This window comes from Eleutherodactylus coqui, chromosome 4 (assembly GCF_035609145.1).
Source record: "Eleutherodactylus coqui strain aEleCoq1 chromosome 4, aEleCoq1.hap1, whole genome shotgun sequence".
Taxonomy (NCBI): domain Eukaryota; kingdom Metazoa; phylum Chordata; class Amphibia; order Anura; family Eleutherodactylidae; genus Eleutherodactylus; species Eleutherodactylus coqui.
The window spans coordinates 66019208-66045160 of NC_089840.1; the positions used below are offsets into that span (position 1 = coordinate 66019208).

Below are 25953 nucleotides of genomic sequence, written 5' to 3' on the forward strand. Positions count from 1 at the left end.
TAGTGTCCATTCTCCTTCCGGCAGGTCAGTGTAGGCTACATCACTAGTGACGTAATGTTCACTGCCTAGCAGAGAATGCCGAGCTGTTGCTAAGATTGTACTGTCTCGCTGCCATAGTATATGAACACTCACAGCAGGCCAGCATCCATACACAGCCTCGGCATTCCCTACTAGGCAGTGAACACTACGTCACTAGTCATGTAGCCTACACTGACCTGCCGCAAGACGAATGCAGAAAATGGATGCTCCAGAACGGGAAGAAGAGGATCCAGCCAGCTTGCGGTAAGCTGACCAGAGAAGCCATGAGAAGATGCGGTAAGACTGCCTGGGGAGGAATAGGCAAGTATTTATTTTTTTCTAATTACAGAACCCCTTTAAACGGGGTTTTCCGGTCAAAAATACTATTGATGACCTATCAGGATAGGTCATCAATAGTTGATTGGGTGGGGCCGCCGCATGCTGTCAGCACTGCAATAAGAGATCGTCGGGGAAGCTTCCGCGCCGACCTCGTGTAGTGGCGGGCGTTTGTAACTGCAGGCACGGCTCTCACTAAAACCAAGCCACTACATTGGAGCGTCCTTTGAAATTGCAGACTAATTTGTTGCAGGTTTTTCTGCAACAAGTCTGTCATGGTTTCAGATGCTGACTAGCCATGTCATTTTTCCCATTCTTGGCATGAATAGTACCGTGTACACAAGTAAAGGACTAAAGAACAGCAACCTTGACTAGAAAGCATTTTAATGGAATGCCATGAAATACTGGGAGGCCTAGAAGCCTCCAGGACGGCTAGTTTTCGAATGTGGATAAAGTGCCATTGCCCATCTATAGACCTGGATGAACGCTCGCTCTCCTTGCACAACAGATCCTCCGTGTATCCCAGGAGTGTCTGAGGATCCTTCAGTCTTCTGAGAGCAGCATCTGCACCAGATCAGGCTTGAGGCACTCATCTTCTGTCAGTTTCTGTGGCTGGAAAGGAAAACAAGAAGTTATTTTATATATCCTCTTTGACTCCTAATCTCACAAACAGATGGGGAGTCCCTCGAATTCCTGTAGTCGTGGAAGGCCCTCGAGGCTGTTCTGTTCACTCATATGAAGTGCGTGCCACTCTAGGGCCCAATATCTACGGGTGGGTCAGATTCCGTGCGGGGAATCCTGCACTGCCCACAGCCAGTGAGCCCCATTTACCAGTTTTCCCCGGCAGCAGCATCCGTACAGATACCTCCATTACCGGGTTTACTGTGCTGCGCATGGTCCTCCCGGCTCAACGCTGGACATGTGCAGTACCATTTTTTTTAATCTCCCGTTTTCCCGTGGCACTTCTGCAGTGTCAGCTGTGGCCGGGCCGCGGAAGGGACAGCTTCCTTTGACTTCCATGGGAGCTGTCCCTGCGGGATCCGCAGAGAAAGGGAGCACACTGCGATTTGTTTTCAGAACCAAAAAGGTCCGCAAATGAAATCCACATTCTTAAATTAAATTTGCAGACGCTAATGCTTCCCTACGGGTGGCTTGATCTGTGGATCTCCTGTGCGGGCGCCCCATGCAGGTGCTGCAGATCAAACCCGCCCGTGGATATTGGGCCTAAGGGGTACTTGCCTGTCACTTAGGACGGCATCACACACAGTCAATATACGCACAAAACAGAGCATAGAACTCACTGATTTCAATATGTTCGTTGTTCTAAGCGAGTTGTTCGCTCGCAGACAAAGATATGACCTGCTCTATCTTTCTGTGTTTTGCGCATGAAAGGCCCTTAAGAAATCTATAGGAGGTGTGCAGAAACGCAAGAGGATGCATGAAGCACTGCGCAAAACCAGAAAAAAAACCCCATCTGGACCTCATTATGCTAATAGCCTTTTAATCCACGGAAAGCGTGTGTTAAGCGCATTTGATCTGGCCCTGCATGCCTAAGTAGTACAGAACTATGCGTAGACACGGTGCAAACTACCCAATTCAACCTTGTGTAAACGTGAATATGTAGTGTTCCAGCGAGCAAGCGTTTATACGCATACCGCTGTGTGAAGCCATCCTTAGGCTACAGAAGGAGCTTACCAAATACCCTAAATGGGCCACAGACCCAGGAACACCAATGCTGCCAGTACTTATAGAACGTGGGCGATATCTCCGTACTCACTGGCACCAAGTAGTAACACAAGCCACAACTTATATTCTACAAAGATACTTCAGGGCAAAAATCAGTTTTCTGAGACCCCCACAGATTTAGAGCTTATTCACACAGCAAAACTAAGGCCTCGTGTCCACGGGCAAAAGAAGAATTAAAATCCGCAGCGGTTCTGCACCCCATAGGGATGCATTGACCACCCGTGGGTAGATAAATACCCGCGGATGGTCAATAAAAGTGATTTAAAAAATTCTGGAGCATGAAAAAAAAAACAAAACAAAACAATGGACATGCTCTATTTTCGTGCGGGTCTCCCGCGGGGACGGCTCCCGCAGGCTTCTATTGAAGCCTATGGAAGCCGTCCGGATCCGCAGGAGACCAGCACCTGAATTAAACTCACCTGCTCCGGGTGATGCAGATCTTCCTTCCTTCCTTCACGGTCGGATCTTCTTTCTCCGGGCCGGCGGATGTGCTCGGCGCATGCGCGCGGCACGCAGCCGGCGTGCCAAGCACATCCGCCGGGTCGAAGAAAGAAGATCCGTCCGCAAAGAAGGGAAGACACGCACGGCCCGCAGCAGGTGAGTTATTCTTATTTTCAGCCCTCATGTCCGCGGGAAAGGAGGGACCTGCTGTGGATTCTCAATGTAGAATCCGTAGCGGGCCTGATTTTCCCCGTGGACATGAGGCCTAAAATTGTTCCATAAAGCCCCAAAGCAGGTGTGAATGCACCCCTAGGCTGGGTTCATCTGGAGCGGAATTGCTGCAGAATTCCCGTGTGGATCCATCGCACGAAAATTCAGCTGCATTTACAGTAGCAGCAAATGGGGCGAGATTTGGAAAATCTCATCCACAAGCTATGGAAATAACCCGCACAAAATCTGCGCAAATGGACTTGCGGCGCGGAATTCAAATCCACAACATGTCACTTTGATCGCCGTCCCGCTGTGGAATTTACTTTGAAACCCGCAACAAATGGCGTGGGTTTTGAGGTAGGCATTCCACGGCTGATCTGCTGCCGAGTGCTCAGTGAGGGCATTCCGCTAGAAGTCAGCCCAGTGTGGACCCAGTCTTGGGCCGAGTTCACACCGGGCGGAATTGCCACAGAATTTCCGTACAGAAAGTTCGCCGGCAATCTTAAGTTCGAGCTTAACCAGCAAAGTGGACGAGATTTGCAAAAATCTTGTCCACACGCTGCGGAGAACCTGTTGCAGCCAACCCGTGTTGAAATTGACATGCCGCCCAGTATGAAAGACGCAGTATGTCAATTGTATCGCCGTTTCCACGGCAGCCTCTCCCCTCTATGCAGAGAGATGGACGCAATGGAAATCTCACCGCTTTTTAGTGCGGACCCGCTGCAGTCATACGGCGAGATTTCTGCAGGATTTCCATCCCATGTGACCGCAGGCTCAGGGCTCACTCAAACAATCTGGACTTCGATGGAGGAGGAGTGTATTCCTTTCCCCATGTGTGTTAGTTCTGTTATTTACTAACGAAAGTAACTTATTGGAAGTATGTGTAACTTTATGCTGCAGTCTTTGCCTCATCAGGGAGTGTTGATCGCTGCCGTGCAGGATGGGCACACATGTTCTGATGCAATGACGTGGTTTACTAGGTTATTATACGAATACCATTATAGCTTGTAGCATATTTGTACCACATATGTGGATCATTAACAACCTGTAAGTGAGGACGATTCAATATCTGTATAGTATAACCTGAAGCAAACCTAGAAATTAATGACTTCAATGAAAGCCATCCGCGCGGAATCCGACACAAAAATAGAGCGTAATGCGATTTTTCAACCGCAATTTGTTTCCGCTCAGGTGCATGAAGAAACACTTTTGCATAGCACGCTATGGGCGGCATTTGCTGCAGTCACCCACTCTGGAGACCGCAATTCAAATCCACCCGCGTGCATTCACCTGAATAGGTACAAAAATAAAGAAATAATAGGATTTTCATGAATGTGCAAAAGCAGTTACAAACCTAAAACGAGGTCCAATACTTCGTGCATGAATATAAAAGGTATAAGGCCACTCTGCCAAAAATATGCAGCAAAAATGCAGGCAAACGTGTACAAAAATGCAGCTGTGCAGGCAGTAAAATGGGCGATTTTAACAGACGCTTGTGTGAGAGTGGTAATGTACCACTAGAGATACAGTGTGGTAAAGTACCTTGTCTGCTCCCAGGGACATGGCAGGAACGGAGCATAAATCCAGTTGTATTCATGGCCCAACTTGTGTCACCACAGACTCACTGGAGCGTTGCTATTATTTGGTCTTGCTCTATACACTCCAGCATTGGGTTGGCTGGAACATCTTGGCACTTCATTATTTATGCACAATGTGGTTATGATATATAATGAAACATTATGCAAACCCTATATGTAACAGGTTACAATTATACATATGGCTTCATAAATCATATTGCATCCAGACAGGAAAATAGATACAAAAAAAAAAACTAAAGCAAAAGCCTAAAAAGATCCTTTTACACCGACCGATGATCTCACCCAAACGTTTGTTCCTCTGGGCATCGCCCTGTGTTAACGCTCGGCTGCACGCTGATCGGATCTTTTGTACTGCCGAAAACAAATTATCGTTGTGGGCAGCACACTTCCTTGTGAAAGTGGGATGTGCTGCCAACGAAGACTGGCATACAAGAAGATCATTTAAGCAAGCGCCGATCTCGTCAATCAGCTCAGATCACGCCACGTAAAGCCATCTTACAGGTTCGCCATACACATTAGAAAAGGATCAGCGAGTCCAGTTGAACATCTAATATGTATGGCAGCCTTCCGACTTGAATTTCAACCATCTGATACTTTTGTTCAACGTAAGAGGGCTTTTACACCCAATCATTTATCATTTGCACGATGTCAGAGTTCGCTCATTCATATGGGCAGATAAATCGTTCGCTCACTAAATTTGCACAAGGAAAGACTAGAAGCAATGGGATGAAGCTGAAAGGGAGGAGACACAGATCAGATATTAGACAGTGAGAGTGATCAATGAGTGGAACAGGTTACCACTGGAGGTGCTGAGTTCTCCTTCTATGGAAGTGTTCAAACAATGACCGGACAAATATCTGTCTGGGATGATTTAGTGAATCCTGCACCGAGCAGGGGGTTGGACCCGATGACCCAGGAGGCCCCTTCCAACTCTTCAATTCTATGCATCAGTGAACGAGAACAATGTAACGATCTGTATTTAAACCGAACAATTAGAGAACGTGCTAACAACGATTTTCATGCTGCATGAAGTGAACAGTAAACAATTGTCATCGGTTATGTTTACACCGAATGATTATCTTTCCAATTCGGAAGATCTAGCGATTTTTTTCTTCTTAACGACAATCGTTCCATATAAATGTACTATAAAAAACAGACTTTAAAAAAACAAACAAACAAAAAAACCCTGCATAGGAGAACTGAAGGTGTTCAAGGTGTAGGATCATCTGCATTGCTCACACTCCAGAACCACCACACCCCCAGTCATTAATTGTGTTGCAAAGGACAGGTCTAGGCAGTGTGCAGATAGTACCCTGTTTCCCTGAAAATAAGGCACAGCATGATTTTCCAGAATTTTTGAGGATGCAAAATGATTTTTCAGGCTTTTTGAGGATGCTTGAAATATAAGCCCTGCTCCAAAATTAAGCCCTGCTAACAGTTAATTAAAAAAGTCAATTTAAATAGTGTCCAGGCAGCTATACATGTAAAAAAGTTAAACCTTTTTGAACAAAAATTAATATAAGACACTGTCTTATTTTCAGGGAAACGCAGTAATACAGGAAATTGGTGTTTGTAAAGAAATTAATAGAATTACCTTTTGTCTAGTGTAGAATTATAAGATTCCAATAATTTAAAAAGGTATAAGAGATAGACAGATATTACATCCAAATAACTGGACTAAATCACTCATCAGGAAAGGTTTAGGAATAAGCGTTTTGGACTATTGAAGAATTTCAAATTGTTGAATGGTAGACCCCGATGTCTAATATGTGGTGGAAATACGTGCACACCCAGGCAGAAGATTGCTTACTAACTGCTATGATCTGGTTTATCTCTAGTCCTATACAAGATGTGATTGTTCTCAGTAAGACAAGTAATCTTGGAGATATGATACTTTTTATTGGCTAACAAAAATGTATGATGTTATAGCGAGCTTTCAAACCCACTTAGGGTTCTTTCCTAGGCTAAACACGGTAGAATCAGCTGTGATATCTAACACGCACGCACGCACTTTTTCCTCAGGAAAAGATATTCCTGAAACTCACCGGAACCGCCATGGGCAGTAAAATGGCACCACAATATGCCAATCTTTTCATGGCAAAGTTGGAGAGCAACTTCCTGGCCTTCTGCCCCAGCAAGCCATTGGCCTACTTCCACTATATTGCCAACATCATAATCATCTGGACCAACACTGAACAAGAACTAGTAAAATCCCATGAGAGATTCAATGCATTTCACGCCACCATGAATCTGAAATATCTGACGCTAAGTCAACTTTCTTGACAACACCATAACAATTTCAAACTCCTCAATACAGACATCCTTATACCGAAAACCTATTGATCGGCCCGCATACTTCAGATATAACCATTTCCACCCCAAACATATCAAAAAGTCCATAGTCTACAGGCAGGCCATCAGATATAACCGGATCTGCTCCAACCCAACAGACCGAGAGGAACATCTATACCATCTTAAAAGGACATCTTCAAACCAGGCTACCATCCCACCTCAATTGATGACCAAATCACCAGAGCCACCAGGATACCCTGAAATCAACTACTTCAATAGATGGAGAAGGAAGGAAGCGATCGTGTACCTCTAGTAGTGACCTACAATTCATAGCTAGAGGTACTAAAGAAGACTACAAAGAAACTCAAGTATACCCTACACAAGGATGACCATCTAAGAACCATATTCCAGGACCTTCCTCTTCTGTCTTACAGGCAACCTCCTAACTTGAGGAACTTTATAATCAGGAGTGCATTACCCTCTGACACACAAAAAGGAACTTATCCCTGTAAGGTAAAGAGCTGCAAGACCTGCTCACATGTACTAACTGCGGACAGGGTACAAATCCCCAACACACAGCAGGACTATAAGATCCCATGGGCATTCACATGTTCCATGTCCAATGTTGTCTACCTGATCCGATGCAGATGACTTGGTTTCTCTTGCTGGGAACAATCACATTTTGCTCTACTGGCTAACACCGTACCAAACCTTTTTTCTTTACTCCTAGACAGTTACCATGTGAAGGCTAAGGTGGAGACAGAAGACTTACCGTTCCAACCTTACAAAGAGTTGGGACACCAGTCAACTTCAAGTTTTTTTTGAACTCATTGTTTGGGTCCTTCCAGCTGCAAGACAAAATGCAAGAGATGAACATGGTTACCTGCTCTCGTCCCAAGCGTGGATCACAGTACATAGCTGGCGAGGCGACTCCTGGCCACTGCTTCTTAGCAGTTAAGCTTGAATGAAAAGGTTCCATATGGAAAACCTCTAATATGAGAAAGCTCTTCATGTAAAACGTGGATCATTATGAAATATACCTAGATTATTCTTTTTAGACTGATATGAAGTTTTTTTTTTGCCTTCCTCTGGATCAACATTGGGTGGAGGTGTGATAGGCTGAACTGGATGGACATATGGGGGTGGGGGGCAATAATGATCTCTGGAATAATCTGCATATGTTTAGGCTTGTTTGTACTTCTAGTAATAAGGGCTCAGATCTACAGTTTTTGGAGATTGAAGTTGTAGGTGAACTTGCATGTTTGACGTTGAATAAGACTATGGCCCCAGATGGCGCCCACCGCAGAGTTCTTAAAGAACTCCAATCTGTGATTGCTGCAACTTTAACTGATTTGTTTAACAGTTCCCTTCTAACAGGTGATATTCCCGATGACTAGAGAGTGGCGAGTGTTGTACCCATCCATAAGAAGGGTAGTAGAGAAAAAGCCAGGAACTACAGGCCAGTTAGTCTGACATCTGTGGTAGTTAAAAAAACAAAATACAAGAAAACATTGCAAATGTGAATGAATCAATTCAAAAGAATGGGTTTCATATTTGTGCGTCTCGCAACGCACAAATCTCACACAATTTTCTTGCTAGTGTGAAGGCGGCCTAACTCCAACTTGTATGCGTTAGTGGTAGTACTCATTGATCACCAATATACAGTCATACATTTCGGTTGCACTTTATGCCATCTCAGAGAAGTTCAAACAACATGTTTAGAACAAGACGTTGTATTTCCTTGAAGCCTACAGTACAGAAATCTATCGATGCCCGGAAATAAGAGTTACTTACTAAGCTCTCTCTCCAACTAGGCAATATATAAATGTAGACCCTTCAGGAAGATTTGCCAGTTCTTTGCGAATGACCGGTTCAGCTAGAAGACAAAATATATATCGATTTAAGGCATGTAAAGGCAACCCCTAATTAAAAAAAAAAAAAAGTTATAGCGCAAGAAACAGCCTCCTCCTCTGCTATTCAACTCCAGAAAGGAGCCTCGTGTTCTGACTTGTGTCGCGTCGTTTTAGTGATTATAGTACATCACGGTGCAAGGACTCCTGATCCAGAGAGGAGAAAGGATTCCATCAATGATTCATCTTAACGATGCAGGATGGGGGAGTCCGGAGAAACTTTGACACAGTCTTGAAGAGTAAATGAGTATTGGACAGTGTATTCATCACGCCGGCCGACGCTTCCCATAGCATTGCTATGAAAAGTGCGGGCACCTGTCCACGAGCGGAGAATCATTGCGATTCTCCGCTCACGGCGGGCAATTCGCAGCATGCTGCGAATTGCCCCGATTCTCCGCGGTCAGTCTATTAGATAGGGCTGACCAGCGGCGGCTCCTGCTCCCGGGCAGCGGCTCCGCCGCGGGATACCGCATCGCCCATGGACAGCCGGCCTAAGAGTGTCACATTGTATAGTTTCAGTCTAGCTGCATACTAGTGCATCGCAGCACATCTATGTGACCTGAATGCAGACAAGCGTCTTGGCCCGTCTGCGGGTCTACTGGCCCAAACTCAGAGCTTTATAGATTTCTGCAATGCCCTAAGTGAGGGTCAGTAAACCCGTGATCGAACCAGGTTACCGGTCCGTGTTAGGCCAAACGCACATGGCTGGGTCGCATTCTGCATGCGGGATCCTGTAGCGGAATCCGCCCCTGGGCCCGGCCGGTGACCCCGCGTACCTGTCCAGAATCTTCTTAATCTGTACTGCCGATGGTCCGGCCGGCGCACATGTGCAGTACAGATTTTGCCGCACCGTCGTTAGTGAATCACCTTTCCGCAGTGATGACTTGGGGAAGGGCTGCGGGTCGGCCGGCTTACATTGACTTCAATGGAAGCCGTCCGCACAGAATCTGCCGAAAAATAGAGCATGCTGCAATTTTTCCTCCGTGAGCGTAAAATCGCAATGGATTTTTTATATATATATACAGCTGCTGACTTCCCCTAAAGTCTATGGACAGCAGAGAGCACTTTAGTACCTTTAACACAGTCGGGGCACCAGCTCACCCCCTGCTCATTCTTATCTCCACAGAACAAGGTGAACACCGGCTTCCCCTTGTGTTTCTCCAGCTCCCGGCAGTACTCCTCATAGCCGTGCACCTTCACCTCCGTGTGCTTCTCCATGACACGCCGCTCTGAATGAGGGCGACTATGCTGATACTCCACACTTCCTGCCTCCACGTTTAAAGACCCAGCACAACCCAGTACTAGCAGCTATCTGTGGTAAACCGAGCCCGAACCGTCTCATTAAGAGTTAATGAAGAATTCCCTGCTGGAAGTTGTACGTAGAACTACAGCGGTGAGGCGTTGGCGGCCATCTTTACTGAGGTATCTGCGTGCAGGACGTTAGTTAGCATGGAAAACAATGGAAATGATATGATATTTGGGCTACCGATACAAAATTCCCACCCTGTTCTATAAACGAGCTCTAAATTACGTTTTAAATTAAGGTATTCAATCGGGAAAAAAACTTTATTGACACAGCAGCCGCGCAAGCACAGCTCTTCCCGCCGCGTTAGTCATTTCTGACAAAGTTTGGGCTAGGTGGTGACCCGTAGGTGGTGAGCTAGTTGTCATGGCGCCGGTTTTAACTGCTGTATACTGGACAAATGGAGGAGGAATGAAGGAGTTCTTTGTGAGTGTCTAGTGGAGCTGCCATAGACTCCTTACTGCAGACTATTGACAGCCATGGCTGTGGAGCGTCAGCCAAGTGCAGCAGCGCCTCCTCAGGGTCCCCACAGGAGCACACAGGTGAGTGTTCCTCTTTATGATGTCATCATATATTAAGCCCCAGCCAGGTGAGGAGCTGTGATGTCATCAGCGGTCCAAATTAGGGTTCACAATCCAAAGCGAAGTGTTTGCATGGATGCAGCCTCCAAAACCGCGGCAGAAGTTCACGGCAAAGGCGCATATATCTGCTGTGTATTCGCACGTAGATTTATCCCTGGGCTGAATCCGTGTGCAGAATTTCCAGTATGATTCCGCTCGGATCCACGTTCAGAAGTAACATTATTTTATAGTCCGGTCTCACAGGATTTGGATTGCGTACTCCGCGATCGCCGTCCGCACAGGCGATTCACGGGCATTGAAAGGCATGTAGTTTCAAGGTTTCCTTCACACTGGCGGGTACGGCTTGCGGATTCTGCGAGCAGTAGAAAATTAGCAGCATGCTCTATTCTGCCGTGGAATCCGCGAACATAGAGCGCATTGTGCTCTACGGCTGCGGGTACCTGTGTCATCGCCAAGTGACGGCGCGGGAAATAAAAAAAAATTAAAAGCTCTACTGCGCCAGACCGCCTGAAAGCGCACGCGGTCATATGTAATACAATTATGTGCCGTACGCAGGGTCACCGGCTGGGCTCACAGACCTAATCCGCATCGTAAACCGACCCGTCGTGTGAGCCCGGCCTTCACACGGAGACGTATCAGAAATGACGCACGCATAGCCAGAAATACTGGCACGTCTCCATCGGAGGAAGTGCCTTCTGAAAGTGGAACCGCGCGAAATCGCATTGCAAATTCCACACAGACTTTGCCCATCGACAGGGATAAATCTACATGCGAATCACGGCAGAAATATACGGCTTTGCTATGGACTTCTGCCGCGGTTTGCGTGGCGGAATCTGCACGGAAAATTCCGTGTTGGATGCCGCCGTGTGACCGTACGTTAAAAGGCTATGTAGCTTTTTTTTTCTGGCTCTACTTCTTCTCCTTTTCGCCTTTCTGTTGAGGTTCCTCAGGGGTCGGTCTTCTCCTCTCCTCCAGCTACGCCGCCCCCATCGGACGAACTATCAGCTTTTCGATACCATCTCTACGCGGACGGCACCCAATCATGTACTACTTGACCCGTGACATCACACCCTCGCTGCTAGATCGTCTCTTGCATCATGCCCTCCCCGTCTGAAACTTCACAAGCGTAACTTTTTCGTGTTTCCTCCTAGCCGACCTAATCCTGGTGTATCCATCTCAGCCTGTGGTCGCACCGTAACCGCTTGGTGTCATATTTGGCTCTGACCTTTCCTTCACTCCCTATAGTCAATCACTTACATGCCCGGGTAACCCACACCTCCAAAACATCTCCAGAATCTGTCGTTTTTCTTTTTGTAGAAACCAAAACATTTTATAGCGACATGTCCTATTATTTTCACGTTTTTCGGAATACATCGGCCATTGTTTTCGATGAGACAGGAAAACGCATCGCACGGTATACGCGATGCCAGGGTTCCCATTGAAAACCATCAAAAACAGATGCCGATCCTTGCTACTTTACCGAAGTGATGGGAGGCTTTTTTTTGACAGAGACTCCTTGCATCGCCGTGGAAGCACATGCTGGCGAGCGCCATATCGGGCCGAATTTCTGTAAATTCCTGGGAATGGACCGCGAACGACTGAATGATCGCCTTTTATATGCGACGACTGGTAAACGACGAACAATGATTTTCAAGTCTGCATCAAATTAAGGGCGCATTCAGACGACTGTATATCGGCCGGGTATTCACGCCGGTCTATATATGGCGTCCCTCTCTGCAGGGGGAGGAGGCTGGAAGAGCCGGGAGCAGTGCACTGAGCTCCCGCCCCCTCTCCACCCCCTCGGCGCTATTTGCAATGAGAGGGGACAGGAGAGGGGTGGAACTAAGTTCAGTGACTTAGCTCTGCCCCCCGCATTTCCCATTGCAAATAGTGCAGAGGGGCGGAGAGGAGGCAGAGAGGGGGCGGGAGCTCAGAGCACTGCTCCCGGCTCTTCCAGCCTCCTCCCCCTGCAGAGAGAGACGCCGTGTATCGGCCAGGCATGAATACGCGGCCGATATACGGTCGTGTGAATAAGCCCTGCTAATGAATGAATTATGGTTCATCTGTAGGCCATCTTTGTTCGTTTTCTCCCGGTTCAACAATTATTTAAATGATAACGCTGTGCAACAAATTTTGTAAAGAATTTTCGTCGCAGAAAGTAATCGATCTGTTTCTGTAAAGTTAAAACCTGCTGATTCCTCCGGTAAAACTGAATAATAGCGGCGCGTCTCATTGTTAGGTTATTTAACTCCTTAGTGACCAAGCATTTTTTTTGTCATTTACAAAAATCGTAACTTCTTTCTTTATCCATAGATGTAGCTGTGTGTCTGAGAGCTTGTTGTTTTTTGTAGAATGAGTTGTATTTTTCAATGCTGCTATTTAATGTACCATATAATGTACTGAAAAACCTTTAAAAAGTTCAAGTCAAGTAAAATGAGAAAAACCCCACAAAATTCCCCCATCTTTCAGTGCGTCTTGTTTCTACGGCGCACAAACTGCAACAAAAATGACCTGATAACTTTATTCTATGGGTCAGTACGATTACTACGATACCAAAGTTATGTAGTTTTTTTGTTTTTTTTTTGTACTACTTTTATTTGTTTTCAAAAACATTAAATTTTGTTGTTATTTTCTGCCGCCATCTTCTGCACACAATAAAATTTTTTTATTTTTCCATCCACATAGTTGTGCGAGGGCTCATTTTTTGCGGGATTTCCTGTAATTGCGTTAGTACCATTTTGGAAAACATATGACTTTTTCATCGCTTTTTATTGCATTTTTTTCCGGACGACGTTCACCGTGCTGGGTAAATAACGCATTACTTTGATAGATCAGACCTATACGGACGCAGCGATACTAACGTGTATTTTTGTTTTATGATTTTGATTCTTTTATTTAGTTCATTAATTACAACTTACTGGTGGATGATCCGCAGTGTTTACGCCACTTGGAAACATACCCTATATGTAACAAAAACCTACCCTTATAGTGTTCAGTCAGCACGCAGTGTGTAACAGTGATTGCGGAATATTTGCGCAATCACTTCTGTTCTTTTTATTAGGCAAGGTTAATGGCGAGCCGACTGGATTAATTGTATAGGCAGATTCCCCAAAAATACATTACAACAGCAATCGGATTACATTATTCCCCATAAATGGAAAACCTTAAGTGGCAGAAAAAAACGGCCATCATGTTTGAATTCAACGCACTAAAGTTACTATGAGCCGCCTATCTGATATCAGTTATGTTGCACAGTGTAATCGTTCTGTGTAAAAGGTCCCTACGTTCCAATTTAATCCAAACCTTCATGTCCCCCAAATTTTTCCCAAGCTGCACCAGTTCTCTGGAATGCGCTACCCCAGACAATCAGGTTAGTTCCCAACACGCACAGTTTTATCTCTTCAGGGAGTCCTACCATGTCCTTAATTTAATCTCTTCTCCCTCTACCCTACTTTTGTATTCTCCCCCCCCCCCCCCCCCTGAGAACCCGACCACCCCATACACCCTAATGCACTTTCATACTGTATATACATAGATACAGGCTGGTGAGCACTCCTACAACTTCATGTATAGGTGGCAGGACCCTCGCTCCTATTCTTCATGTTGTCTGTAGGTTTACTTTTGTATGTTACCACTTATTTTGTGTCCCCTCTGACTTATAAATGAAGGATTATCATTGCTATTTTGACATATTGACAAGACAAGTATTGCTCTATGGAGCAAAATATTATTTTCTTTCTCTTTTTCCACAGCTTCGATTCAATCTGGATGTCTTGACGCACCCGACTCGTTTGGCCGCCCAATACACAAACCCCTCTCCTATTGTCATAGAGAAGATTTCAACCCCTCAGAAGAAACATGGAGACGGCTCGGCCGCCGAAGATTTGCTCCGAAATTCCGGTTCATCTGTATCCTTTAGTGTTGTCTCCGAGGATCGACTAAACCTGGCCGTCCAGCTCGCAAAGCAAGATGTCAGATGGAAGCATTTAAGGGCGAAGATAGAAGCAAAAGCTCCCAGAAGTGGGGTGACGGCAAACAGTCCCGGCAAGAAGATGCCGGGCAAAGAGCGGAAGGCCGGCAGTTCAGTGAAACCGGAAGTGACCAGATCAGGGGCCAGGGTATATGTGTATACCCCAGATCGAAGCAGGGTAGATGTAGACGTCTCTGACTCGCCACCTACAAGGGATCCTGGTCCTGGAGGAAGCCCCAAAAAGGGGGTGGACGCTAGCGAGCATGAGGTGAGACGTCTTCAGAAGGAGCTGCACACTTACATGAAGAAAATTGAAGAACTTGCTAAAAAAGGTAAGGATAGGATTCTTTTCTGCTATGTATGACACATGCAGAAATTCCCGCTCATATTCAGCAAAAATTAAATAACTCTCATTCACTTTATTTAGTTTTTATTTTTGCTGTACTATTTTATTTTTTCTTTAACCCTTTCCAATCCGCTGTCTGACATCTAAAGACATTCTGTCGGAAGATGTCCGGCAGGGTATTCTTACTGTATATTACTGGCCGCTCTGTTGTCAGGGGCCTCTCCAGCATGTCCAATACTGCAGTACTGGCTCTAGCCAGCAGGTGGCACCATTGTATAATGGCAGAAAGAGAGAGCCCCCTAGGAAAACCCTGAATCCAAAAATGGATTGCAAAGGGTTAAAAATACATGTTTTCTGTCTCAATCTCCTGACCGCCATAACTTTTAAAAATCTTTTCGTAGGTGGTGCTGTATGGGGAGCTTGTTTTTTGACAGATTGGTACCTTTTTGGAGTGCATACGACTTTGGCCTCAATTCCACGGGTACGCCCTGTGGAATCCCGCAGCGGTTTCCACCCTTGTCCGCAGCCATGAGGCCAAAAATGACAGCATACTCATCTGTTTGGACGCTGCGGGTCTCTCCTCCATCGCGGCCGGATGTTCTTTCTTCATTATGGCGAATGTGCTCGGCACACTGGCAGCGTGCCGCGCGCATGCGGCGTGCACACTTTAGTTTTTTTTTTAGCCTCCTGCTCTCCCGCGGATCAACACAATGACAGCTGCGGGTGTGCCGCAGGTCCGGACAGCTTCCATTGACTTCAGTGGGAGCCGTCTGTGCGGGAGATCCGCAGGAAAATGGAGCAAGCTGCGATTTCTTCCCGCGCGTGCGACCCGCACGCCAGGAAAAAGATCACATCCACATGCATTTATTTGCCCTGTGGATGCCAATGCATCCCTATGGGCTCCTGGAGCTGCGAATCTCCCACACGGGAGACACGCACGGATTTTATAATTAAAATCCGCACGTGGACATTGGGCCTTTTTGGTCACTTTTTAATGAAAATTTTTTTCTGAGACAGAGTTACCAAAATAGCAGAATTCCGACTTTGTGCATTTATTCTAATGATGTTCACCATTGAGGAAAAATAATAGTTTTTCTGATTTAGGTCAGACTTTTATGGCCACGACGATTATCATATATGTTTTGCTTATTAATTTATTTTTTAAATCTGGGAAAAGGTGTTTTTTTTTTTTTTTGTTTTTTTTTAATTTTTAATATTTGGGCTGCTATAACAACTGAATGGTACCTTGTGATCTCATCTCAAAGACAGCCAACACCTGCCGTATATAGAGCGGGATCGGTTCCTGATCCCGCTCTGTATAAACCCTACACCTGGGGGATGTACATGTACCTCCTGATGTGTTATGGGGTTAACAAAAGTGGTCCAAAACGGCACCGCATTGAAAACCTCAAGGAGCATCCGTACGTACCCAACATCAGCATGTAGGACTCCTATTTAATGAGGTATTCGCACCGCAGGATAATTGTCTGATAGATGCAAGTCCCATCTCTGGAAGATGATTGGATGCCGGCTCCAGGCTGAGAATGAATGGAGAGGTGGCCATGCGTGTGTACGTCTTGCTTCATTCACTTCTGTGGGAGTTATGAGAACGGGCAAGCATGAAGTAATTCTAGAGAGCCGCAGACATGTGGGGATTTGTTATAGATGTCTAAAGTGGGACTGTCCCTTTAAAGCAGCTTCCAGACAAGCATATGATGGTATTACAGATGAGCAGGGGTCTACTGCCCCAAACTCACAGTACGACTTCAAGATGCTAATTTGTAATATGGGTGCAAAAAAAAAAAAGTGACTGTAATTTGCTCCTCTATAAGCGGCCTAAGGCAGACGTGGCGTTGCTGGTTTTGGGTCAGTAAAAACATTTGCCCTGTGAATAGAGGATTCTGCTTCTGTTTTTCTACATGAGCTGATATACACTCAGTCCACAAAGTTCTTCACTCGTTACTGTATTATTTAATTTTAAGTTCCGAGTCGTACCCGAATGACTGAATGCGTTTGATTGTTTTTTTTATACGGGCTTTTGTTTTTACGTATCTCCTGGCATCTCTTTCAGATCACCATGGAGACTTTTTGGATCCCTTAGAAGAAGTCAGAGGCCGCATACGCCAGCAGGAGCGAGCAACCCGATCAGCCAGAATGCTCTATGTCTTACAGCAACAGGTAAAGCTTTAACCCCCTTAACGATTGTCCATACGCTATCAGCTGCGCTGGAGGATCGCTACTTCCTCGAAGTGATGCAGGGCAATTTTGATATAAAAACGCCTCGCATCCACGGGGAAATCGCATGTTGGCGAACGCACTATCAGGCCGTGATTCGCAGCCTGATATCGCACTCGCCTGTGTGAAGTTAGCCATATTCTGATGCATGCACCTTTTCATGGAGCTGTATCAGAATACCTGCATTGGTCTCTGGTGCCAGAGGGAGCGAGTGCTCCGCTGTCACACGACCCCGACTGATCAGCTAAGCGGGCACTTGCTGTCAGCGCCGCAAATACACAGAGGTCGGAGCGGAAGCAGCAGAAGTCCCTGTGCCGACCTCTGTGTAGTGGTCAGCGCTTCTAACTGCAGGCACGGCTCTCATTGAAATCAGGAGGCTTCCACGCCGACCTCTGTGTATGTGCAATGCTGACACCATGCACCTGCTCAGCTGATCGGTCAGGGTCCCAAACGATGGACCCCGTCTGATCAGCTATTGATGACCTATCCTCAGGATAGGTCATCAATAGTATTCTACCCTGAATAACCTATTTAACCGATGTGGTGCAGACCCTGAAAAAAGAATGCAAAAAACATGGCAAATATAAAATAGAAAGTGATCAAAAAGTCATATGGATCAACAAATGGTAGCATTAAAAAGTACAACTCGTCCCGCAAGAAAGAAAGAGACGTTCACCAAAAAAAAAGAGAAAGTTAGTGGTCTTTGAATGTGGTAGTAAAAAAAACAAACCTTTTTTAAGAACAATGTGAAAAAGTTGTGATTGAAAAAAACAAACAAAAAAACTATATATATTGGGAATCGACATAATTGCACTGACCCACAGAATTAATTTACCATACTATTTATACCGCACGATGAATGCCTTGTAAAGTTAAAAGGGGAAAAAAAACATGCCAGGATTGCTGATTTTATTATTCTTGCCTGTAAAAAGAAAAAAAGGAATAAAAAGTGATCAAAATATTGTATGTTCCTAAAAGTGGGATAAATGAAGAGTAGAGCTCTTCATGCTAAAAACAAGCCCTCATAGGGCTCCATTGATAAATGCTATGGCTCTTGGAATGCGGAGACACAAAAGTAAATCCTATAAAAAAATTTTTTTAAGAGAATGTTTTTTTTTGTTGTACAAAAATAGCAAAACATTAGAAATAAACTGCATAAACCTGGTATTGTCTGAACCGCGCTGACCCAGAGAATAATACCTTCACATTATTTATTCTGCATGCGGAACATTGTAAAAATGAAATCCAAAGAAAAAATGGCAGAACCCCCCCCCCCCACAATCCCCCTAAAAGAAAAGTCATGAAAGTTATGCAGTACATTATATGTATCCAAAAATAATGGCATTGAAAAAAATACAAGCCCTTATATGGCTACGGCAACGTAAAAGTTACCGTTATTGCTCTAGGAATATGACAATGAGAAAAGACCTGAAATTTGTTGTTCATTAAGGTGCAATCGGGCTTCGGTTGAAAGGGGTTAAACAGAGGATGGATTGTAAGAATAAACCTTTTATTTTTCGAAATACTGATATATGGCTGCAGTGTCATCCGTAACACGTCCATATTACAAATCCATATTACGGAGGTGTTAAGACACTTGTCTGAAACCGGCCTTTATCTAACTTCTCTCACAACCAGTAGGATTTCCACTCTAAATTTGAAAATTTGCCCGTTGGTCGTCGCATTTCATGTTGAAGAATTCTGGCTAACTTTGCTATTAGAGATAAGCGAGTATACTCGCTAAGGGCAATTGCTCGAGCGAGCATTGCCTTTAGCGAGTATCTCCCCGCTCGAGACCAAAGGTTCGGGTGCCATCAGCTGGCACGGAGCTGCGGGGGAGAGCGGGGCGGAACGGAGGGGAGATCTCTCTCCCCCCGCTCCCTCCTGCTGACTGCCGCTACTCGCCGCTCCCCCGCGCCGGCACCCGAACCTTTCGTCTCGAGCGTGCAGGTACTCGCTAAAGGCAATGCTCGCTCGAGCAATTGCCTTTAGCGAGTATACTCGCTCATTTCTATTTGCTATTCTTCAGATTATTTTAATCACTTGTTTAAGGTGGAATATTATTCCCCTGTATAGTGTTTCCCCGAAAATAAGACCCCATCTTATATCAAAGGGTTTTTCCAGGAAGAATACTACTGATATCCTATCCCCTGGGTAGGTCATCAGTAGTTGATCGGCTGGGGTCCGTTGCTCGGGACCCCGACCGATTAGCTGAGCGGGCGCCTGCTGTCAGCACCACAAATACACAGAAGTTGGAGCGGAAGCAGTGTTGTGGCTGGCGCTTGTAACTGCAGGCACGGCTTTTATTGAAATCAACGCAAGCTGTTCCTGCAGTTACAAGCGCCAGCCACTACACAGAGTTCGGCGCTCCGACTTCTGCTGCTTCTGCTCCGACCTCTGTGTATTTGCGGCGCTGACAGCATTTGCCCACTCGGCTGATTAGTCGGGGTCTGAAGCGACAGACCCTGGGCGATCAACTATTGATGACCTATCTTTAAGGATAGGTCATCAATAGCATTCTCCCTGGAAAACCCCTTCAATTTTTGCCCCAAAAGATGCAATAGGTCTTATTTTCTGGGGAGGTCTTATTATACTTAGCTAGCATGCTCGGTCTAGGTCCCTCCCGCTCCTCTTCATAGCTCCGCCGCATGCCTCCCACGGTCCTCGGCACTCGTACAACATCGCTTTCTGGTTATGGGATTCATAAATCCAGCCTCCAGGAAGCAATGGCTGTGATTGGTTCATCTACTGCTGCTCAGCCAATCACAGTCATCTTCTCCTAGACGCAGGATTTATGAATCCCGTAACCAGGAATTGATGTTGTACAAGCTCCAAGGACTGCGGTAAGTGTGCGTCAGAGCTATGAAGAGGAGCTGGAGGGACCTGGACCGACCCTGCTATGCAATGTATTCCATTTTTTTTAATGTAGTGTAACTAGGGCTTATTTTCAGGGTATGGCTTATATTTCAAGCCGCCTCAAAATCTGGCTAGGGCTTATTTTTGGGGAAACTCTGTAACAGTGGTAATGGTTGCAGCTGCATCCTTTAAGAACACATCATTGTGAATGAGCACACTGATCACATGTCTGCACTGACTTCACCATTCGCAATCCTCCTAATCAGTGATAGGGGGCCCATTCATGGAGTGTGAAGAGACAACATGCCACAAAACCCAGGCGGAGGTCCATTGAATGCCTGGACTGGTCACATTCATTGAGTCCAGGGGCTGACTGGTAATCAGCGAAGCTCAAATTGGTTTTGTGGCAACAGAATCCTGCATGTACCGGCGCTCTTAATTAGAAAATCTATTTATTGTAGTGCATTTTGGTTAAAAGGGCCGGTACCAGGACTTCAAGTACTGCACTATCCACAGGATAGGAGGTAACTTGCTGATCAGTAGGGGTCTCTCCGCTGGGGCCGCCGCTGCGCTAAAATATGGGGTCCCTTGTCCCCCCCTGCCGGTCACTTCTTCCCCTACAGTGATGTCTAAATGAATGGAGTGTTGGCCAAGCATGGGTGGTTGCCTCTTCATTCGTTTCAATGTGGCTAACAGAAATACCCAAGAGTTTGCGACTCGGGGATCTCGGCGGTCCCAATGAAAGTGAACGGAGCGCCAGATCGACACTCCATTCAGTCTCCTTCTCCTTCAGGGTGTGCAGTAACCCCGCAGCAAGGAGGTCAGGGGCAATGGGACCCCCGTTCTGGAGACTAGCGGGGATCTCGGTGATGAGATTATCTCCCTATCCTCTGGATAGAGAAGAACTTTAAATCTGGTACAACCCCTTTAAATCTTAGTGATTAGACAATAAAGGTAAATTTATATTGCTGACTAACGTATAATTTAGTTGTTTTCATATTTAATAGGTAAAAGAAATTCAAGCTGATTTAGAGAAGCTGAGCCCTCAGAAAATCAAGCACACAAAGAAGGTAAGAGGAACAGGTATAACAAAATATTGTGACCGCAGCGGCACAGATGACTGCCAGGTGCACTCTTGTGGTCAAAATGTATGAAGGGTATTGGCACAAAAGAACTTGGCCAATGTGTTGACCTACCCAGACCTAAGATAGCAGGCAAATCCATTGCAACACTTGTGTTTCTACAGTTTTTCTTTAAAGGGTTTTTTTTGGGAAAAATACTATTAATGACCTATTATCAGGATAAATCCTCAATAGTTGATCGACAGGGGTCCGTAGTTTGGGACCCCGACCGATCAGCTGATTGTGTGCCCACTGACGGTGCCGCAATTACACAGAGGTTGGAGTGGAAGCAGCGCGGCTCTCATTGAAATCAACGCCAGTCATTCTTGCAGTTACAACCGCCGGCCACTACACATAGGTCGGAGCAGAGACTTCTGCTGCTTCCGCTCCCACCGCTGTGTAATTGCGGCGCTGTCAGTGGGTACACAATCAGCTGACCGGTCAGGGTGCTGAGGAACAGACCCCAGTCGATCATCTATTGTATTCTCCCTGTGAAAACCCATTTAACTGATTGAGGAGGCAAAACAAGAATGCTTGCTGATGGCAGCATGTGAAGACAAACGACCCACCGGGTATCTGTACAACATGATCCAGACCCACTCTGTCCCTAGTATAGGCAGACAGCCCAGGGTCTATTGATGAAACCCAGAAGTCCTGGTATTGGGGCATGACATAGTATGGCCTAGCCTCTCTATGTGTACTCTTCGTTGTAATATAGATATAAAGGGGTCATCCCATCAAAAATCATTTATCGCCTCTCCATAGCATAAGTGATCAATGATTGATTGCCAGGAGACCCTCAGGGATCATGAGAGCTGTGCACCCAGCATTCCCCTTATTGAATGAAAAAGCAATGCAAATATATAGAGACCACTCCATGCCCTTCTAAGAAGTGCATTGATTGGTTACCTCCATAGACAGTGAATGGAGCAGTAGTCCCACACATACGCCACAGCACCATTCACCAGGGGGCAATTGGACTGCACAGCTGACTTGTTCCCTGGGGGTGATAAATGATTTTGGTGGGATAACCTCTTTCAAATGTGCATTTTTTTTTTTTAACCATAAGAAAAATATGAATATATTTATACATAAATATAAAGTTGCCGGACATTGAATAATATAGACATTTCATATCGCCATGACTGTAACAACCCGCGTAATAAGTATATAGCATCGTTTTTGATAAGCGGAAAACAAAATGCAGCTACAAAACAAAAAAAAAAACTGCCAAAGTGCAAAGAGGAAAAAGTAAAATAAAAACAACCAAATAAGTGTTATAGTAGGTGATTATATTACGCACTTTTAACCCCTTAAGGACTACAATTTATTTTCCCCATTTCTTATCAGTCTCATGTCATGTCTAGACTGGCAGCCGTTCACCGAGGAGCCATCCGGGCCCTGCAGGTATTTATCACTCAGCTGAGTGAACGTGGCGAGCAGCAGATCCCCTCTTTCTACAAGGAGCTCGGATACATCATCCGCCAGTTATCACTCTGCGCTGCAAAGCTCGAAACCGGACGAGATCCTGCTGCTTCCAATCTAATTATCTCCATTCTCCAGCAAGTAGAGGTAATTTTAGGTGCCCGTTGTTTAACGAATAGAATTCACTGAAGTCTTCGTTGTGTTAAAGTTGCCATATTGTTTAACTCCTTCTGGATCAAGCCTATATCAGATGTTTAGGACTACAGGCCTTTTTTTTTTCCATTTTGGGTTGCTACATTTATAACGGGCCATAAAAAGCCCTTTTTGCTGATTTAACGTTTTTAACAACGTAGAGGACGTCATCTGTGACGAAACCCACTGCTGATGGTGATGGACGTAACTTTATGTCCACTTACAGAAATGCACTGTCAAAATGAACATACTGTTTTGAATATTTGCAAGAAAGGGTTAAGAGCCACGTTGTCCCATGTTGTTTCCAACTATCTTCATATATTCTTGTCAGGACTTGGACGTACTTCTTGAAGCTAAAACGTCTTCAGACGCAAGGAAGCCATTGCCAGATAAGGCTGCAAATAAGACTTCCCCAGTCGTAAAGTTGTCGAGAGATACGGCTGTTAGAAACGTTCGTTACCCCCGACCCGTTCATAAACAAATTGAGCATCGGGGGCCGAGTCAGTCACCTGTGAATAGATGCCTTGTCCTTGGTAAGTGAGATTTATCTTCAGAATTCAAGTCTTTATATATGCTACAGGTATAATAAGATTCGGGAGGGAAGTGTATTTATTAGGAAGCTAAACACTAGCACAAGGGGGCACTACCTGAGATTGGGGGAAAAATCAGTGGCAATGTCTTAAAAATGCAGATTTATGTCCTGTTATGGGTCTAAGGTTAAAGGGGTTTTACCTCTAAAACATAGGGGAAAAATGTCTGATCACTGTTGGTTCAACCACTGGGATCCCCGTGAACATGGGACCGGCACACCCAAGTGGTGGTACGTATGCTCAACTGCCGCAACATTCACTTAGATGAGACAGAGTTAGATTGCCGAGTGTGTCGATCTCTGCCTGTCCTGTAGAAGTGAAGGAAGCCGTGGTTGAGCATGCCTACTGCTGCTACATTCACATGGGGCATTTGGGTTTGCTGTGGATAGGGAATGAATGTATTTAATGAGAATGAGCTGTTTTTTGCAGCGGCTTTGTGTTCTGGGTGACAGGAGTGGGTTGAAAAGTTGAAGACCCCCTTTTCTGACTTCTATATGTCTTAACAGCAACCACAACTAGGGAACTCAGTATGATGCTGAACGCAATGTAATTAAAAGGGGATTTCGCTGACCAGGTAGACACTGTCATTTATTGCATGGTCGCCCAATGCCACTAGGAGTAGAGAATCAGCCGAGTGGCTTAAAGGGAGTGTATCACCATATTTTTTCTTACTAATTGAATAGAGATGCATATTCTTTTTTTATACTCTGCTTTTTATTTTTTTTATTCTATTTTCTGTACATGACTATGGAGTGGCCATCTTGCCCTAGCCACTGTTAACGGTATTCAGAAATATACTTTACAGCACCTTAGTAGCCCGTAGACACTAAATGTTATTTAACTTCTATGCAACAGTGTTGTGGGCATGCTCTGTGACAAGTGCAAAGGTCATTGTGCAGAGGAGGGAAGGAGGTGAGCTACTCCCCCCCCCCCCCCCCCCTTAGCCAATAATTCGTCCTGTACATCTTTCCACCAACTCCTCTAATACTTCATCTCCTCTAGTAGCCTGGCAGCCATCACTTCCATCTGCTGCATGTCTGCGCCATCTTGTCACGTCGATCTCCCTTTTCTGCTGCTTCAGGACAAGGTCGTGCTTTGCCCGATTCCATCCTTTTTCCCCAAGGCAGTTTTGCCCTTCCACTCCGATGAGTACATTGTTCTGCCCACCTTCTGTCCAGAGCCAGCACACCCTACAGAATGCCGTCTACACAAGCTCAATGTCGTATGCGCACTGCTGATCTATCTCACACAAAATCTTCCCATCGTTCTGATTCACTTGTTACCACAGATGCCCTTCGGTGAAGTCTGGCAGCCTCTAAGTCCACAATCGCCCACTGGATCAGGTCAGCGATCAGAGGCCTACCACGCCAGGGCAAGACCCTGTCTCTGCGGGTTACAGCTTATTCTACTCAAGTGCTGGGTGCATCCTGGGTGGTATACCATAGCGCTTCTACTCTTTAGGTATGCAAGGTTGCGGTCTGGATTCTAGAAGCGGTAGTCCCCTGATTGCATCACCAGTATTTTTGGCGCACCCCTAGGGAAAGCTTTTGAATGTCCCGAGGTCTTCGCTGTGTTGTCCAGTGACTCAGCTGAGAAAAATTTTTTGTTACTCACCGTAAAATTATTTTCTCATATGTTCATTGGGGGACACAGCAACCACCCATTTGTTTTGGGTGGAGCGTCTGTCTGTCTGTTCTGGGCTTCCACCTTTGCTTCTTTGTTTGGTTGTATGTTTTATTTTGGTTTACATGTTCAGTAAGGGCTCTTCTCTCCTACCACTTGCCTACAAACTGATTTAGCTTAGTGGCTGCAGGAGGGGTATAGCTGGAAGGAGGAATTAACTCTTCGTTTGCTTACTGTTCGCCTCCTGGTGGCAGGCGCTGTACCCCAAGGTCTTCGTTGTGTCCCCCAGTAAGCGTCCGAGAAAATAAGTTTATGCTGAGTAACAAAAAATCCTGTTGTTCCTGTTTACTTTATACAGATGACCCTCCGGAACCAATGAATATTTCAGCCCCCACAGAACCTCAGAGCGTGCTGCAACAACCATCTTCTCCAGAAAGGCGATCGGCTGTGAGATCAGGTTTGGAAGCATTAATTCAAGCTGGACACCTGAAAGGCTTGCAGAGAAGTGATGCGGGGCAGAACAAGAGCAAAGGAGTACTGATTCCCCAGAGACCCAAGGTGCAAAATGTAGCAGAAAACTCACGATCCTATATTTTTCCTTATGTAGATGTTCTGACTTCCTAGTCATGTGTTTTTGTATATAGGAATTCAGGTATCTGGTTCCAATGGAAGACGGGCAAGTGAGTTTGGTGTGGCGCAAAGTTCTGCAGTAGATAAGGGTTAGCAGCGGTTCTTTTGTCCCCGTTTGTGTTAATGGGGTTGTGTAGAATTAGAAGATCATGGCTGCTTCGAAGCGCCACACCTGTCCATGTGTTGTCTGGTATTGCAGCTCCACTCTATTCGAGTCAATAGGGTGCAGTATCACCCCCAACTAGTGGACACGTGTGGCGCTGTTTTTGAAATAAAGCAGCTTTCATAATCCTGCACAGCACATTGAAAGGGATTTTCACACTAAACTCGTTCTTCATCTATCTGCAGGACGACAGGTAATAAATGTATGATGGCTGGGGATCTGACCGCCAGAACCCCAGCAAGCACGAGACTGGCAGGCCCGAGTCCCCGTAGTAAATGGAGCGGTGATGCGGGTGCACGGCCCCCAGTCCACTCACCTCTATCGTACTGACTGCAATATCTGAGTGCAGCATTGGGTTATCTCTATA

At 45.6% G+C, this 25953-nt stretch overlaps 2 protein-coding genes across 2 annotated transcripts in view; one reads left to right on the forward strand and one right to left on the reverse strand.

Moving 5' to 3' along the window:
• Window positions 1-721: 721 nt before the first annotated feature.
• TXNDC17 (thioredoxin domain containing 17) lies at window positions 722-9956 on the reverse strand. Its single transcript, XM_066599614.1, has 4 exons — window positions 9625-9956; window positions 8436-8517; window positions 7414-7489; window positions 722-966 (listed from the first exon to the last, which is right to left on the reverse strand). The coding sequence occupies exons 1-4, from the start codon at window positions 9767-9769 to the stop codon at window positions 898-900; spliced, it is 372 nt and encodes a 123-aa protein (XP_066455711.1). The 5' UTR covers window positions 9770-9956; the 3' UTR covers window positions 722-897.
• A 246-nt stretch (window positions 9957-10202) lies between these two features.
• The window catches only part of KIAA0753 (KIAA0753 ortholog), a 34368-nt gene continuing 18617 nt past the window's right edge, over window positions 10203-25953 (forward strand). The window contains exons 1-7 of the mRNA XM_066599615.1: window positions 10203-10396; window positions 14188-14737; window positions 16823-16929; window positions 20850-20912; window positions 22314-22535; window positions 22912-23113; window positions 25152-25351. Coding sequence (XP_066455712.1) covers window positions 10334-10396; window positions 14188-14737; window positions 16823-16929; window positions 20850-20912; window positions 22314-22535; window positions 22912-23113; window positions 25152-25351 — 1407 coding nt within the window. The 5' untranslated portion in view covers window positions 10203-10333. The remainder of the gene's footprint in view (window positions 10397-14187; window positions 14738-16822; window positions 16930-20849; window positions 20913-22313; window positions 22536-22911; window positions 23114-25151; window positions 25352-25953) is intronic.

What these genes read in the sequence shown, in the direction of transcription:
- TXNDC17 (XM_066599614.1), bottom strand. Translation starts at nt 9,769, where the DNA reads ATGGAGAAGCACACGGAGGTGAAGGTGCACGGCTATGAGGAGTACTGC. An exon ending in GTGCCCCGACTGTGTTAAAG is followed by an intron (nt 8,518 to 9,624) that starts GTACTAAAGTGC and finishes TTTGTCTTCTAG; the next exon opens with CTGAACCGGTCATTCGCAAA. An exon ending in CTCTTTGTAAGGTTGGAACG is followed by an intron (nt 967 to 7,413) that starts GTAAGTCTTCTG and finishes TTTCCTTTCCAG; the next exon opens with CCACAGAAACTGACAGAAGA.